Raw genomic sequence first — 16,119 nt, forward strand, 5'->3', positions numbered from 1 at the left:
GGCTGGTCCCGCCCCTTTGAGACAAGAGGTAAAGTTTGGGGGGGGGGCAGGTTCCCCTCCTAGGCCGGCTCTGAGCGGGGCCCCACTCTGCTGTTTGGCTCTGTCTGGCCGTGCCCCTTCCCCTGCCGCAGGACTAAGCCCCGTCTCTCTCCCCCAGGTCTGCCCCACAGCTTCCGCTCCATCGTGCCTGGCCCGGGGGGGCCCTCGGGGGCCCTGGTGCTCATCTCCGTCCTGCTCAGCACCTCCGTCCTGCTGCTGCTGGTGGCCCTGGGGCTGGTCCTGGGGCGACGCTGGGAGCCCCTCTATTAAAGCTCAGCTTTCCACCCCTCTGTGTGGGTCTATGCAGGGTGGAAGAGGAGCGGCTTGGGGGCTTACTCACCTGGGAGGGGGCAGGTCCCTCCTGTCCTGTGGTAACCTGGTCTGTGCCTCAGTTTCCCTGGGCACCACTCTTACACCTAGGCAGTGATGGAAGCTTTGGCTGTGACCCAGTGGCTGGGTGATCCCTTTAGCCTGGGAACCAGGCCCAAGGCTGGAGGGGGTTGCTGGGTCTTAGCCTCCTGGCGTGGGAGGCACAGCCCTCGCTCTGAGCCCCCCTGCAAGGTGGATGGCACTGACCGCGTGTGGCTGCTGTGCTAACATTTGTCCTGCCCCACCTGCTGGCTCCGTGGCCTCTGGCTGTGGGTGGGGGCTCAAGGCCCTGTTACCCCACACATGGTGGCGGCGGTGGGATGTGGAGCATGGGGCAGTAAGTGAAGGGTGGGCTAGAGCCATCCAGGCCCGCTGGGGAGGTGCACTTCCTGGAGGCAGAGGGGCCTGGGGTGAGATGGGTGAAGGGTGTCAGGGGGAGTCCCCTGGGGCCTGTCCTAGGAGTGGGAGAAGGCTGTGACCCACCACCCCCTGAGAAGGGGGAATGCTGCCAGCCCAGGCCTGGGAGCAGTGGAGCAGGGCCCATCTATGTGGAAGGCCAGTGGGGAGCTGTGGGGTGGGGGCTGCACAGAGGGGAGCTCCCCAAGCCCAGTTCCTGGCCTGGCTGTGGTGGGATGATGGCTCCTGGGAGCTGCTCCCTGCCCCTGGAGGGACCTCCAGAGGCTGCTCTGGCCCTGAGGGGCTGGAGGCAGAGGGGCTGCCAGGACCTCCTCCCAAGCTGGGTGACCCCTCTGGGGAGCAGGCAGAGCAGTGGGGTTGGCATAGGTCAGTTGCTGGGGGCCTGGCAGATGACCCCTGCATAGAGTCTGAACTGCACATCCTGCCCCCCTGGGGGGAGCGGGGGTCCCACTTGTCCTGAGGGATCCAGTGACTGGCAGCAAGGGGATGCTGCAGTTGGGTTCTGGCATCTTCCCTGGCTGGTTGTGGGTGGAGGCTGGGACCAGAAAGCCAGAGTGGGGCTGCCCCCTGCAGCCACCGCAGGGGTGTGTGGAAGGCCTGTGGGGGGCCCTGTCTGTAGCTGCTGGGGTGATGTGCCTGCAGGGGAGGCAGCCAGGCACAGCCCAGTCCAGCTGAAGGGGGGAGCGGCTGGTGCAGGGGGGCTGGTGCTGTTACAGGCAGCTGCTGCGGGTCTTAAGGGAACCCCCGAGGACTGAGCCCCAGCAGTGCTGAAGGGGGGTCATGCGGGTAACCTCCAGCCCAGCCACGGCCGAGCCCAGGCCGACCAAGCGCCCCAAGGGGCCGGCAAGAGTAGCTCCCTTAGTGCGGGGGGCAGAAGGGCCCCAGCCAGGCCTGGCACACGGAGAGCCGTGGGGGGGGACTGCTGGGGGGGGTGGCAGTTTGCCCAGTGCTGGCTGGGTGCTGCCCATGTGAAGATCTCCTGGGGGGGGGGGTGTTCCCTGGGGACTGAGCGCCTCTTCCCCCCCCCACCCCACCGCCGCAGGGGTTCTGGCCCATGGGCGTGGTGGTGGCTGGGCCCTGACTCCCTCCTGCCCCCTGGGTGTTGACAGACCCCCTGGCGGGAGCCTGGGGCAACATGTATCTGAAATGGTGCCACCCTCTCTGCCAGAGCTGGGGCGGGGACCTGGCAGTGGGTGCAGGGCCCAACCCCTGCAGCTGGGAGCCCTGGGGGAGGGGGAGATGGTCTCCCCCGCTTTCCCTGGTACTGAGCTCCAGGCAGACATGCAGGGAGGCCCCCCTGACATGGCGTTGGGACCTGGCTGGCCCTGGGGGCTTGGGGGATGTTCATGCTGGGAGAGGGCTGCCTGTAGCGGCAGTGGGGTCACCAGGGGCTGGTGGGGGCTGGCAGCAGCGCCAGTCTCCTGCCCCTGCAGACAGCCCAGAGCTCGGCCCTGCCCTGGGCATCTCGGGGGCAGGCTGGAGCAGTCTGGGAGCTCACGCCCAGCAGCACAGGGGGACGACACCTGCAGATTCTCACCCCAGCACCGACCCACGGAGCTGGGTGCTCTCCACGTCAGGCCGGGGGCCTCTTGCAGCACCAGCCCTGGGGGCCTAGGGGGAGTTGCTCCCATCTCCTGGCTCAGCAGTGGGGGGGGCAGAGAGTCCTGGGGCAGTGCCAAGAACAGGCGTTGCTGCCGCGGCCCCAGCCCCCACCCCCCTTCCCCACCAGGGCTGTGTCCTGCGGTGCAGGTGGAACCGGTCCCCGGGGAAGGGGCGACGCTGCCTTTACTGAGAATACAGAGGAAAGCAGCCGGTGCCTGTGCGTGAACCACCCTCCCCCCCCACACACACAGAGACACTCGCCCTGATGCACACGCAGAGACACAGTGAGACACGCTGACACACAGACCCCTACACCCTGAATATCTCTCTCTCACACACACACACACACAGAGAGAGAGAGAGAGAGAGAGAGAGAGCGCCCTGGTTCCCAGCCTGCTGCCCGCTCTCCGGCAGGCGGCCGAGCTCACGCACTCTGGGGCCCAGGCTCTGTTCCACCTGGGTTGAGCCCCCCGGGGATGTGGCCGAAGACCCCAAGTGTGGGGCAGAGCCACCCCCTTCTGCCAGCCGCTTCCCGGCGCTGGGCGTGGGCTGAGGGCGCTCAGCGACTGGCTGGTTCCCGGCGTCGCTGTCCCGACAGCTGCCCAGATAACAGCTTCCTGCAGCAGAGCCGGCACTACCCCCTGCGCGTAACCAGGCGCGAGCCGGCCAGGGCTGGTCCCTGCCTCGAACAGGCGGTGGGGCTGGGCTGGCACCTCCCGCGCCCCCTCGCTCACCCCGCAGGGGCCTTCACCAGCCGGGGGCACCAGCTGCTGTTCCACCCAATAGCTCCTGGCTCCCGCCTGCTACGCTGGGCCCAGCCGCAGTTCCTCCAGCGGTGCCCTCAGTGAAATAAGGGTGCTGGGTCAGCCCCAATGGAGGCACCCGTCTGGCTGGGGTGGAATAAATGTCCTGTGTGCACCAAGGTACGAGCTGCCGTGCACCAGAGCCAGAGCCCCCCAGACCCCGCTGCCGTCGGACGTTCCCAGGCTGTGTCACACCGCGTTTCTCGGCTTCACCCCGGGGCCGCTGCGCAGCTCTGTGTGAGCTCCGCAGCCCATGGCCCAGGGGAACTGTGTCACCCTGGCAAACTCTGCCCCCGCCCCGCTTCCCCCCAGCACCTGGCTGGGCGCAGCTGGTGCTAGGGGGACCCGCTGTTCACCTCCCTCCAGCAGGACTCCCCACCCTTCAGTCCTCCCTGTTATGCTCTGGGGGGAGGTTCCTCTGGGCCCACGGCGGGGCGGGTTGGCTGCTCAGACGAGTCTAGCAGAGCGGGGAGGCACGATTTTCCTGCCTTGCAGCTGTGCGACATTCAGGGAGCCTCTCCGCACTGGCTCTGTCTGCCTCGAGCAGGTCTCGCCCCACTGCGGGCCCAGGGCCACCATGGGGTGGGCGGCTCCAGCCAGCAGCAGTGGTAGGGCTCTTGTCTGGTCGGTGGCGCTGTGGCTCAGGGGCAGCACGCTTGGCCCTGGGGATTGTGGTGTTCAAAGTGGGCTATGTTGTGAGATGGGAGGGGGCTATGCATGGGGCAGGGGCTCCACTCTTAGATATAAGCTGCATGGGGGAGCCCCTCCCTGGGACCCCTCCCCCTGCCAGCTGCCCTTCCCCAGCCCCAGAAGCGGCAGCCAAGCCCAGGTTGTTTTGCTGAGCTCCTGGCAGGGCCCCCCCCCGGGACAGGTGCGTCATCCTCCCCCCACTGCCCTGGGGAGCTGCAGGGGAGCAGCTGTCCCCCCCGCCCAGCCTGGCTCATTGTGTGTCTCTCCCTCCCCGCGGCAGCTGCAGCTCCCCCGCTCAGAGTGCCCCCCACCCAGGTGAGTCGGACCAGGGCAACACAGATCCCCCTGCCCTATGTGGGCTGCCTGGGGGGCCCTGGCTGGGATGTGGGGCTGAGGGAGGGGACCCGCAAGGGCAGTGCCCATTTCTAGGGGAAGGTGAATCTGGGGGGAAGAGGGGCAGGAGAGCTACACCCCTGAGATATCTCTGCAGCCCAGTGACCCCAGCTGAGTCCCTCCCCCACCCGCTGGTTCCCCTCCCCCAGCTATTTAAAAGGGGCAAGCCCCCATGGGGCGGGGGTGAGAGACTTGTGAATGCCTCTTTGTCCTCCCAAGAGCCAGGAGCTGTTGATAATCCACCTTCCTGCTGGCCCCCTGGCCCCTACCCCCCACTGCTGCCAATGCCCCCCAGTTGTTAAAGGGACGGTGCCCCATTGCAGCAGCCACGAGGCCAAGAGAGGAAGGCGCCGATGTGGGGTTATTCAGGGGAGTGTATGCCCCTTTAAATACCCAGTGGCGCCCCCCCCCCCACCATACATGGACAGCTGTCACTCGCCCTCCTCCCTGTATTTAACGGGGGTAGTGCAGATGGGGGGGTAGTTTGCTGATGTGGGGGGAGAGGCAGAGGGGTCCCCAGGAAGCAGTTTTAATCCCAGCAGTGGGGGGGCCCCCACCAAAGGGGCCGGGATGGGGCTGGGGGGGTAGGCCAGGAAGAACTGCTCGGATGCCCTCTTTGCCGTGGGGAGAGCAGGTCAGTTAAGGAGAAAGGAAGGAGCCCAGCGCCCCCTACTCAGCCCCCTCTTCCACCCACCCCCTGCAGCCCAGCACCCCCTCCTGAGACCCCATTTCCACCCCCTGCAGCCCAGTGCCCCCTCCTGAGCTCCCCCCAGCCCCCCTTCCACCCACCCCCTGCAGCCCACACCCCCTCCTGAGACCCTCAGCCCCCTCTTCCACCCACCCCCTGCAGCCCAGCACCCCCTCCTGAGCTCCCCCCAGCCCCCGCTGCCCTCCCCCACAGGAAGGTGGTTGCTTTGCCCTGGGGCAGCCCGTGGGAGTCGTTGCCACCAACGGCAGCTGTAACCAGGGGAGTCCCAGGGGAGGAGGGGGCCCTGCTGTCGCTGAGGTTACGTTGCTGTCTCCTCCCCCTCGGGGTACGGTGGGGAGCACCGAGGGGCCTGGCACCGTTCCCGAGGGGGGCACTGGGGCCAGGTCCCTCTGCAGGGTCCCCTGGGCGTCTCCCATCATCCCAGTGCCCAGAGGCTCCTGCAGCTAGGCAGGGGTGGGGAGGTGGGGTAGGGCACAAACCCTGCATGTCCCTGTGCCCTGCCCTGGGTTCCGGCTCCACAGCTCCCATTGGCTGGGAACTGCAGCCAGCCAGAGCCCCACAGCACTCCAGCCCTGAGACCCTTCTCGGATCCTGCACCCCAAACCTCTGGGCCAGGCCTGAGCCCCCTCTGAGCCAGGGCCATCCCTGGACATGCTGGTGCCCACACAGCCCCCCACAGGGCCTCGGCGCAGAGGGCAGGTCCATTACTGACCCTCACCGTGGCAGGGGGCCCGATCCTGCTGCTGGCACTCTGGGAAGGTGGGGTGTGTGTGTGTCCAGAGCCCCACAATGCCCTAGAGCCCGTCCTGCTGGTGCGTGCGAAGCCACAGGTGCAGCATGAGCAGGGCTCACCAGGGGGCGCTGGGTGGAGAGGGGCAGGTGGGGGGGGGAACAAGAGGTCCTGGTTGAAGAGGGGAGAGGTAGGGGCCAGCTGGGGACACTCTTCCCTCATGCTTAGGGGGCAGCAGGGGGCGCTGTCCCCTAGGGCTCAGGGGCCAGCAGGGGGCGCTCTCCCCTAGCGCTCAGGGGCCAGCAGGGGGCGCTCTCCACTAGGATTCAGGGTCCAGGAGGGGGCGCTCTCCCCTCATGCTTAGGGACCAGCAGGGGGCACTCTCCCTTTGTGCTTAGGGGCCAGCAGGGGGCGCTCTCCACTAGGATTCAGGGTCCAGGAGGGGGCGCTCTCCCCTAGCGCTCAGGGACCAGCAGGGGTTGCTGTCCCCTAGGGCTCAGGGTCCAGCAGGGGGCACTCTTCCCTCGTGCTTAGGGGCCAGCAGGGGGCGCTCTCCCCTAGCGCTCGGGGCCAGCAGGGGGCGCTCTCCCTTAGTGCTCAGGGGCCAGCAGGGGGCGCTCTCCCCTAGTGCTCAGGGACCAGCAGGGGGCGCTCTCCCGTAGGGCTCGGGGCCAGCAGGGGGCGCTCTCCCCTTGTGCTCAGGGGCCAGCAGCGGTTGCTGTCCACTAGGATTCAGAGGCCAGCAGGGGGCTCTCTCCCCTAGCGCTCCAGGCCAGCAGGGGGCGCTCTACCCTAGGGCTCAGGGACCAACAGGGGGCGCTCTCCCCTAGCGCTCAGGGCCAGCAGGGGGCGCTCTCCCCTAGCGCTCAGGGGCCAGCAGGGGTTGCTCTCCTCTGGGGTTCAGGGGCCAGCAGGGGGCGCTGTCCCCTAGCGTTCGGGGGCCAGCAGGGGTTGCTCTCCCCTAGCGCTCAGGGGCCAGCAGGGGGCGCTCTCCCCTAGCGTTCGGGGGCCAGCAGGGGGCGCTCTCCCCTAGCGCTCAGGGCCAGCAGGGGGCGCTCTCCCCTAGCGCTCAGGGGCCAGCAGGGGGCGCTCTCCCCTAGCGCTCAGGGGCCAGCAGGGGGCACTCTCCCCTAGCGTTCAGGGCTGCTCCCCAAAAATGCCAACGTAACCCCTTCTTGTCCGCACAGGTGCTGGTTCTCAGCGGCGCCCGGTGCTTGGTGATGCTGTCCCGTGGCTCTCGGTTGCTGCAGGCCACCCTGCTGGCCCTCGGGGTCTGTCTTGTGTCCACAGCCTCCCAGCCCCTGTCTCCTACTGCCCCTTTCTCGGTCCCCTCCTCTGCATCTGATGAGGCATCTACTGCCCTGAGCACCCCTGCCCCCTCATCTGACTCTGGGGGGTCTCCCAAGCCCTCCTTTGGCTCCACCTCCCCTTCCCCTAGCCCCACAGAACCATTCCCAGCTACCCTCAGCCCCTCCCTGTCCCCCAGTAGCTCAGTGTACCCCACGGTGACTGTGGCCCAGGGGACCCCAGCTGGCAGCCAGCCCAAGAGGACCCATGGGGCCATAGCAGGAGATTCTGGCTGGCAGGGCCCCCCAGGGCGCCAGGGCCTTGAGATGGTTGTGCTGGTGGAGCATGTGGAACGAAGAGGTAAATGGGGGGGCTATGGAGACAGGAGCTTTGGGGAACAGGGGAGCCACGGGGAGGTGTCGGGGTTACCCTGGGGGAAGCAATGGGCTTCATGGGCTGTGCAAGTAGGGGGGTGCCCTTCAGGACTTAAAAGGGGAGCATGGGCAATTGTGGGCATCCTGGCTGGTGCAGGAGTGCGAGATGCACAAGGAGAGGCTGGGGGTGCAGTGGGCTGGTGGGACAGAAAGGGGGGGTGCAGGAACTAGCAACATGGGGTGTGATTGGCAGTACCAGCTGAGGGTCCCAGGGTGGCAGGATGCACAACCAGAGGTGGGCGGGTGAGCCAGATACCTAGGTCCCACTCAGTGCCGTCCCCTCAGAACGGCCGGCCGAGCCACAGCGGACTGGAGGTGCACACGCCATGGTCCTGTTCCTCGCTGCCTGCGGCCTCCTGCTCTGCCTGTTTGCTGGGATCTACTGTGCCTACCGCCGGGCGGCCAAGGGCTCCCCCTTCGCACACCAGCGCCTGCAGGATGGGCTCTTCGATGACCTCGGTGAGCAGTGCCCGGACGCCTGGGTTCCAGCCCTGGCTCGGGCGGGGGTGGGGGTTGTCTAGTTGTTAGAGCTGGGGTAGTGGGGGCTGGGAGCCCAGATGCCTGGGCTGTGTCCCCAGCTGGGGGAAGAGGGATCTAGTGGTTAGAGGAGGATGTGGGTGGGAGCTGGATGCCTGGGTTCCACCCCGACTCTTGTCTCTGTCCCTCAGCTCTGTACCTGGACAGCCCCAAGGGCTCCTACGACTGGTTCTTCTATGACACCGAGGAAGACAAGTTCCCGCCCCTCCAGAAGCCAGGCCACGCCCCTCCCTGGCCCTACCCCCCAATACAACCCCCCCCTGCCCGTGCTTCAGCCCCACAGACATCCCCTGGGAACTCAGCCCCACAGCCCCCTTGCTCGGAGCAGCCCAAGCCAAGTCCCCCAAGGCTGGAGTGTCTGTCCCCAGCTAACCTCCCCACCAGCAACTTCCTCTGAGACCCCCACAATGCAGGCGTTGGGGTTCCCAGCCCTCCTCTCTTCCCTCCTGGGAGGAGCTGGGGGCTGTGCTTAGGGGTGTGCCCCCTGCCCCCACCCCAACGGCTGGGTTATTCCCAGCCTGGCAGGGCCTGGCTCTGCGCCCGCTCAGGCCATGCAGGGGGCGGAGGGTGGGGGGAGGGTCGGCTCTTCAGCCGCTCTTAGATCTCATGTGGCTTCTGAGGTTAAATAAATGTGGTTCCCTCCCACCAGGGTCCTGCTGTCCTTACTGGTCAGGGGATGAGGGAGAACCTGCGGAACCAGCCCCACCCACAGCTGGGGCTCCCTCTGATGCCCTCCGTCATGGGGGGGGAGGGAATAAATCGAGTGCCGCGCACCCAGGCCCGTGTGACGTGCACCACCAGAGACACCCGCTGCTGGCTGGGGACTTGGCTCATCCACTGGGGGCTTAAATTGCTCCTGGGCCACCCCAGCACCCAGGGAAACCTGGTCACCGCCCCCTGAGATCCTGGCCCTGGACCCCCCCAGCCCAGCCACCCCCCCGCCCAGTACTGAGCTGTGACTCATTGGTGGCTCATATTCCCATAATGCCCCCGTCCGCCTCCAGGTTTGCAGCTTCCCCGGGGGGGATCATTGTGCGCCCCTCCCCACCCCCAGTGACCAGGCCCAGCAGAGCTTGGACAAGGCCCTCCCTCATCCCCGCCGCCCCGCAAGTCGCTTGGCAGGTTTCGCTCATTTATTAAAAAGCACAGCGCAGCCCCCGGGGCAGAGCCAGGGCAGGGGGGGTACAATGCCCCTGGGGTGAAGGGGGAGGGGAAAAAGGCAAGCGGGAGTTGGGGGGTCTGAGGGGCACAAACTGGGTGATTTCCAGCCAGGGGTGAACTGGGGCTCCCACACACCCAAGACAGCCACAAGGGAGGAGTGTGGGACCAGCCAGAGTGGGGTGCCCAGGGCTCGACTGGGGCGGGGGGGTGCCTGTGGCTGGACAGACGGGGGGGCGGGACATGGAGCTGCCTGGACTAGCTCTGATTTCTCCATGACTTTGCCTCCCCCCAGTCCCTCAGCCGGTCCCAGGCCCCTCTTGGGGTGGGGAACATCTGGGGTTGCCCCTTCGTGCCCCCCTCAACATGACCCCGCAGGGGAGGCAGCGATGGGGGCTGGGTGGGGCCAGGCTGGTGCTCAGGGACCCCGGGGCCCTGGCTGCAGATCTTTGGGGGCCCAAGGAGAGGCCAATCCAGGGATTTGGGGGCTGAGCTGAATGCTGAAAATTGTCCCCACGCCTGTTGGCGTGGCTGAGGTGAGACCCCGTTATTCCTCCTCTGCCTCCTTCTCCTCAGCCTCCGTGTCCAGTCTGCTGGCCAGTGACCCCTCGTCCTCTGCCCCCACCGGCTCCCAGGCCTGTGGCTCTGCCTATTTGGGACAGGCAGCAGATCAGCGAGGGCACTGCTGCAAGGAAGCTCGCAGCACCGGGGGCACTGTTGCGGGGAAGCTCGCAGCGCTGGGGGCACTGTTGCGGGGAAGCTTGCAGCGCTGGGGGGGCACTGTCACGGGGAAGCTCGCAGCACCGGGGGCACTGTCGCGGGGAAGCTCGCAGCGCTGGGGGGGCACTGTCGCGGGGAAGCTCCCAGTGCAGAGGGCACTGTTGCAGGGAAGCTCGCAGCACAGTTGCCTCACCTGCTCCTCCTCCTCCTCACTGTCAGCAGCAGGCAGGGCCGTGTACCTCGCCCCAGCGCCCTCGGGGGCCCCCTGGTGGTTGGGCAGCGGCAGCTTGGGGCTGGGGGGCTCGGATGGGTGCCCCTCGGCCCGGGCGTCGACAGCAGCCAGCTCCGCCCGTGAGAGGTGGTGGACAATGCCGGCCCCAAAGGAGTCCCCCACCACGTTGATGGAGGTGCGGAGGCGGTCCCTGTGGGGAGAGGGGGTGAGCGCGGGGGCAGGGCCGGGAGTGACTCCACCCTGCCACCCCACTCCCAACCCCCTTCTCTGCCCTCCTTCCCCCCCCACCACCCTCCCGCCCGGCCTGGCCCGGCGCTCACAGCAGCCAGTCCACGGCGACCAGCAGGCTGATGTCCTGCGTGGGCAGCCCCACGGCCGTCAGGATGAGCAGCATAGTGACCAGCCCGGCGCTGGGGATGCTGGCTGCGCCCACGCTGGCCAGGGTGGCTGTCAGGCTGGGGGCAGAGAGCAGGGCTGGGGTCACGGCAGGGCAGGGTCTGTCCCCTCTAGGGGGCACCAGCTCCCACCCAGCCCCAGTCTGGGACTGGAGGAGCTGAAGGTCTGGGTGACCAGGAGTTAGGGGCCTGGGGCCTCGGGGGTGGGGGGCCAGGCAGTGGGGCCACAGGTCTCGGGGGACACAGGATGGTCGGGGCCTGGGGGTTAGGGAATTTGGGACCAGGGCTGGGTGGGGGCCGACCTGATGGTGGCAACCTGGGGGGCCAGGCTTGGGGCATTGCGGGGGCAGGGGGGCAGGCTGGGGCTGGCGGGTTGGGGCAGGGGCCGACTTGCCAGTAGCGAGCTGGGGGGCTGGGGGGGGGCAGGGGGGGCTGACCTGACAGTAGCGATCTCGGGGGCTGACCTGACAGTAGCGATCTGGGGGGGCTGTGGTGGGGGTGCCTGGTGGGGGTGGGGGGGCTGACCTGACAGTAGCAAGCTGCAGGGCTGTGGAGGCTGACCTGATAGTAGTGATCCGGGGGGCTGGGGCGGGGCAGGGGGCTGACCTGACAGTAGCGATCTCGGGGGCTGACCTGACAGTAGCGATCTGGGGGGCTGGGGGGGGGCAGGGGGGCTAACCTGACAGTCGCGATCTGGCCACCGTCCAGCGCGATGCCATTCATCTGGGCGATGAAGATGGCGGCCACGGCCTCGTACAGCGCCGTCCCATCCATGTTGATGGTGGCGCCGATGGGCAGCACCAGGCGGGTGACGCGTCGGTCCAGCCCCAGGTTCTCCTCCAGGCACCGGAAGGTCACCGGCAGCGTCCCAGCGCTGGGCGAGTGGTGCACTGAGCCACAGCCCCCTGGGGTCCCCAACAGCCTGGGCCACCGACACGGCCCTGGGGCCCATGTGCCCAGGACACCCCCTAACCCCTGACGCCCCCTAGCCTGCGCTGGAGCCCCCGAGGTAACCCAGCCCTGCAGGGCACAGCCTGGGCCTCCCTGCCTGTCCCCCTCAGTTACCCTCCCTCTTTGATGCCCCTTCCCTGGTGGGTGCCCCCAGCCCCACCCACCTGGAGGCAGTGACCCCCACTGGTGCCCCGTCACTACTCCCCCAGGCCATGTCCCTCCCCCCCAAAGGTGGTGCCCCCAGCCCTGCCCACCTGGAGGCGGTGCCCAGGGCAGTGAGCCAGGCCTGGAAGATGCCCCCGTAGAAGGCGAAGGGGTTCTGGCGCGTCACCCCGAAGAAGATGAGGGGCAGCACGAGGGCACCGTGCAGCAGCAGCCCCAGCACCACCGTCACCATGTACAGCCCCAGCTGCCGCGCCACCCGCTCCAGGTCCTGCAGCCCGGCCAGCTTCCCGCAGATCAGTGAGGCGATGCCAAAGGGCGAGTACCTGGGCACCAGACCGTGAGGGGCAGGGCTAAGGGCAAAACCTTATGGGGAGGGGCTGAGACTGTGAGGGGCGGGGCCAAGGGCAGATCATGAGGGGTGGGGGATGAGTGTGCGGGGCGGGGCTGGGGACCACAAGAGGTGAGGCCAGGGGAGACTGAGGGGGAACCTTGGTGCTGAGATAAGCGGGAGGGGATGTGATGGGGTGGGGGGCTTTGAAGAAGGGAGGCTGTGAGGGAGGGATTGGGAGGAGCATGAGGGAGACCCAGATCTTCCTCATTGTGACCACAGACCCTTAGGCTCCCCCTTCCCCCATCATGCCCCCCCACCCCTGGGCTCCCCCCAGGCTCCCCTCCCCCCACCCATACCACATGATCATGGAGACCAGCTGCATGATGATCTCGTTGAGGATGTTGAAGAAGTCGGCCATGGGCTTCGCCTGCTCCCCCATCTGCCCCATGGCCACCCCGAAGGCGATGAAGAACCCGATCAGCCCTGTGGGGAGGGAATGGGGGTCAGGGCTGTGAGCTCCCCCCAGCAGTGCCCTCAGTGGGGCATCCAGCTGCTGCCAGCCCCCCACAGCAGTGCCTGTCTGCAGGGCGTACCCAGTACGTTCATGCCGGCTTTGAACTCCAGCCGCTTCTGGGTGACAGTGGTGGGCCCCAGGCTGATCTCAGTCAGGGTGGCGTTGAGCAGCGACAGGTTCCCCGGCAGCAGCCGGCTGATGTTCTCCTGCCGCACCACCTGGGGCGGGACCGGGACCTTCTGGGACACCGTCTGCACCTGGGTGTGGGGATGGGCGTCAGCACGGACTGGGGGGAGCCCCCCTCTGTGCCCCCTGCCAGCCCTACCCTGCCCCCTGCAGCCTAGCGCCCCCTGCCGGCCCTACCCTGGCTCCTGCAGCCCAGTGCCCCCTGCCGGCCCTACCCCGCCCCCTGCAGCCCAGAGCCCCCTGCTGGCCCTACCCCGCCCCCTGCAGCCCAGAGCCCCCTGCTGGCCCTACCCCGCCCCCTGCAGCCCAGAGTCCCCTGCCGGCCCTACCCCACCCCTGCAGCCCAGAGCCCCCTGCTGGCCCTACCCCACCCACTGCAGCCCAGCGCCCCCTGCTGGCCCCCAGCTCTACAGCCCAGTGTCCCCTGCTGGCTCCTCCCTCTGCAGCCCAGTGCCCTTTCCTGGCCCGGCCCCTGGCAGCCTGGCACCCCCTAGTGTTGCCCAGGAGAGTACAGCGGGCAGGGGGCATCTCCCATTGGAGGACAGCCACGGAGCCCCACCCTCTCGGACAGCGCCCCCTACCTGTTGGAAACAGGCCTGCACCAGGTTCTCTGGGAAGAGGTTGCGGACGAGGTCCAGGAACGCGTCCAGACTCGACACGGCCTCGTTCGACACCCCCACGGCCGCGGCCGACTTCAGCTCGGGATTGCCCGGGTGGATGGACAGCACCAGGATAACGCCCAGGATGGCCGCCAGCACCGTGGTGGACATGTAATACACCATGGCCCGGGTGCCCATGTGCCCGCTGGCCCTGGCGTCCAGCCCCGCCAGCCCTGCCCGGGCACACAGCCAGTCATGTGGGCCCCTCGCTGGGCGCGGGGGCTGGGCGCACAGGGCCCCTCGCCTGGTGCTGGGGCAGGATGGGGGGGGGGCTGGGGGCACAGCGCTCCCCCGAGTGGTACTGGGAGATGCTCCTCTAGGGTGGGGTGTGGGCTGGTAATTGGGGCTGTGCACTGGGTGCCAAGATGCAGCTACCTCTGGGGTGTGGCACTGGGACAGGGTCTCTGGGGCCGTGGCCCTATGGGGTGGGGCTGGGCACCCGAGGAGAGTGCCCCCTACTGAAGCCTCCATCCAGCTCCCAGCAGCACAGCCCCTGGGATGCTCACGCCACCTGTCCCCCCACAGCCAGGCTGGGCAGCACAGCGTGCACCATGGCCAAGAGCTGCGAGTTCAGGGCCCAGGTGAGATTTCCCGCAGGGGCTCCGGCTGCCCCTAGCCCTCACCTGAGATGAGGCTGGAGATGACCAGGGGCAGGATGAGCATTTTCAGCATCCGCATCAGGATGTCCCCGGGGAAGGAGATGAGCACCAGCAGGTCGCTGTCCAGCGGGGCGAGCAGCCGTAGCAGGGCCCCAAACACCACGCCCAGAAGCACCCCTAGACACCGGAGAGCAGCTCAGAGCCGCCCTAGCCTGCGTCCACACGGTGCCCAGCCCAGGGGCTGGGGCTGGGGCTGGGGCTGGCTATTCAGAGGCTCCTTGCCCAGTGCAGCTGATGCTGAGTGGGGGGTAGTTACACAGGGATCTCTTCGCCAGTGCAGGGATGGGGTTGGCTCTGGGGTGGGGGATGGTAGTTGGGTATATGGGGCCCCCCCATCACCAGGGAGCACCTCCCCCCCACTTCACTTGCATCCCCCTCCCTGTAGTACACCAATGATCCCACATCAGCCCCCTGAGTTGGGGGGAGGTGCTCGCGTGGGGGGTGAAGCTGACAGCCGCTGGGGGGGATTAGCCCATGTTTAATTTTCTTCTCCCCGGGCAGTGACGTAAAAGACACCAGGCGATGTTAATCACACACCAGCCCTGTCCCTGCCCCTGCGCTGCCTGGCTGAGGCGGGGAGGGGGGCCCACATCTGCCCCCCCCATCACCTGCTGGTGTGTAGTCAAAGGCAGGGTAGCTGTGCGGGTTGGGGAGATGGCTGCTTACCCCCCAACTCCTTCACTTCAGGGCCTGTTCCCCCAGACCCCCCCCCGCATGTCTATCACCCGCCACTTACAACCCTTTAAACCCACCCAGCTGGGCCAGGACCTGGGGGGGCCAGGCTTCACAGCTGGGGAGAGACCCCCCCACCCCGCTGAGCCCCTCTCCCTGCCCACCTTGCCACAGTCCAGCGCACCCTGCTGCCCCCCCAGCTCCCTGCAGCCCAGCGCCCCCTGCTGCTGTCCCAACTCCCTGCAGCCCAACGCCCCCTACTGCCCCCACCCCGCGCCCTGCAGCCCAGCACCCCCAGCCCCGCCCTGCCCTGACCTACCCAGGATGGTGAGCGTCAGAAGCAGGTTCTGGGTGACCCAGCTGCAGTGCTTGGCCAGGCAGGGTTTAGGCAGCGAGTCCAGGCTGAGGTGAGGCCCATCTCCCATAGCCAACTCCACCTGGGTGGTCATTGCTGGGGGGCCCCCAGGCCTGGTGCGTGGGTGAGGAGACAGCGAACGCTGAGCTGGGGGGAGAACCCAAGAGTCTGGGCTGCTAGCGCTAACCACTAGCCCCCGCTGCCCACTCTGAGCCGGGGGGAGAACCCAGGAGTTTGGGGTTCCAGCCCTGCCTCTGATACCCACTCCACTCCACATGCTCGACCCCTGTTCCCTGGGGCGGTGCTGGGCCCCTCAGCTGGTGTTGGGCTGGGGCTCCTCTGGGCTAGGGCGGGACCTGGGGCAGTCACAGGAGCTGGGAAGTGCTGGAGGGCTGCTGTGGGGCTGGGTTTCGCCAGAGATCCTGGGCTTCCACTGGGAGTTCAGGCAAGATGCCTGTGTCTTTCAGTGGTGTCCTAAGGGCATGGGGCAAGGCCCAGCTGAACTGGGGCGGCGGGCAGGGAATGGGGCAGGGCCTGGCTGGCTTGAGGGGGGCAGGGAATGGGGTAGGGCCTGGCTGGTTTGGCAGGGGCAGGAAAAGGGGCAGGGCCCAGCTGACCTGGGGGGGTGGGGCAGGGAATGAGGCAGGGCCCAGCTGGCTCAGTGTGGGCAGGGAATGGGGCAGAGCCTGGCTGGCTGTGGGGCAGGGGCAGGAAATGGGGCAGGGCCCAGCTGGCTTGGGGTGGGGGGGCAGGGAATGGGGCAGGGCCCGGCTACCACCTGGCCTAGCAGATTCCCACTGTACTGAGCTCTGGGGGTGCTGGGGTGCCGGTGCTCAGCTCCCACAGGCAGATTGGGCCCCTCGGTGGCTGTTTTTTTGGGAAGATGATTTAACACCGCACACATGGGATTGACAGTCCCTCTGGGTTTGCCTGGGGAGTGGGGTCTAATGGTTAGATGGGGCTGGGGGCCAGGATGCCTGGGTTCTCTCCTTGCTTCCTGTATCCATCTGGGCCTCAGTTCACCCCCCACTCCCCGTACCTGGCCAGCTCCCTGCCCTGTGGTGTGGAGCTGTTAGGGCCACGCTGGGTGTGCTGGCTGGGGCCAGCTCTCA

The 16,119-nt window shown here is 67.6% G+C and overlaps 1 protein-coding gene across 1 annotated transcript; it reads right to left on the reverse strand.

The window, feature by feature from the left end:
• Positions 1-9,248: 9,248 nt before the first annotated feature.
• Positions 9,249-15,101, reverse strand: LOC142024322 (excitatory amino acid transporter 2-like). Its single transcript, XM_075016226.1, has 10 exons — positions 14,972-15,101; positions 13,945-14,097; positions 13,244-13,494; positions 12,556-12,733; positions 12,319-12,445; positions 11,721-11,954; positions 11,195-11,389; positions 10,441-10,575; positions 10,082-10,310; positions 9,249-9,817 (listed from the first exon to the last, which is right to left on the reverse strand). The coding sequence occupies exons 1-10, from the start codon at positions 15,099-15,101 to the stop codon at positions 9,716-9,718; spliced, it is 1,734 nt and encodes a 577-aa protein (XP_074872327.1). The 3' UTR covers positions 9,249-9,715.
• Between the last annotated feature and the right edge of the window lie 1,018 nt (positions 15,102-16,119).

The sequence above is a fragment of the Carettochelys insculpta genome, chromosome 22 (assembly GCF_033958435.1).
Source record: "Carettochelys insculpta isolate YL-2023 chromosome 22, ASM3395843v1, whole genome shotgun sequence".
Lineage (NCBI taxonomy): Eukaryota > Metazoa > Chordata > Testudines > Carettochelyidae > Carettochelys > Carettochelys insculpta.

Excerpts from the sequence above, each read along its gene's own strand:
- LOC142024322 (XM_075016226.1), bottom strand. The coding sequence starts at position 15,101 with ATGACCACCCAGGTGGAGTTGGCTATGGGAGATGGGCCTCACCTCAGC. Across the intron at positions 12,446-12,555 it reads AGCCGGCATGAACGTACTGG|GGCTGATCGGGTTCTTCATC; the intron begins GTACGCCCTGCA and ends CCCTCCCCACAG. Across the intron at positions 11,390-11,720 it reads GCCCTGGGCACCGCCTCCAG|CGCTGGGACGCTGCCGGTGA; the intron begins GTGGGCAGGGCT and ends CCACTCGCCCAG.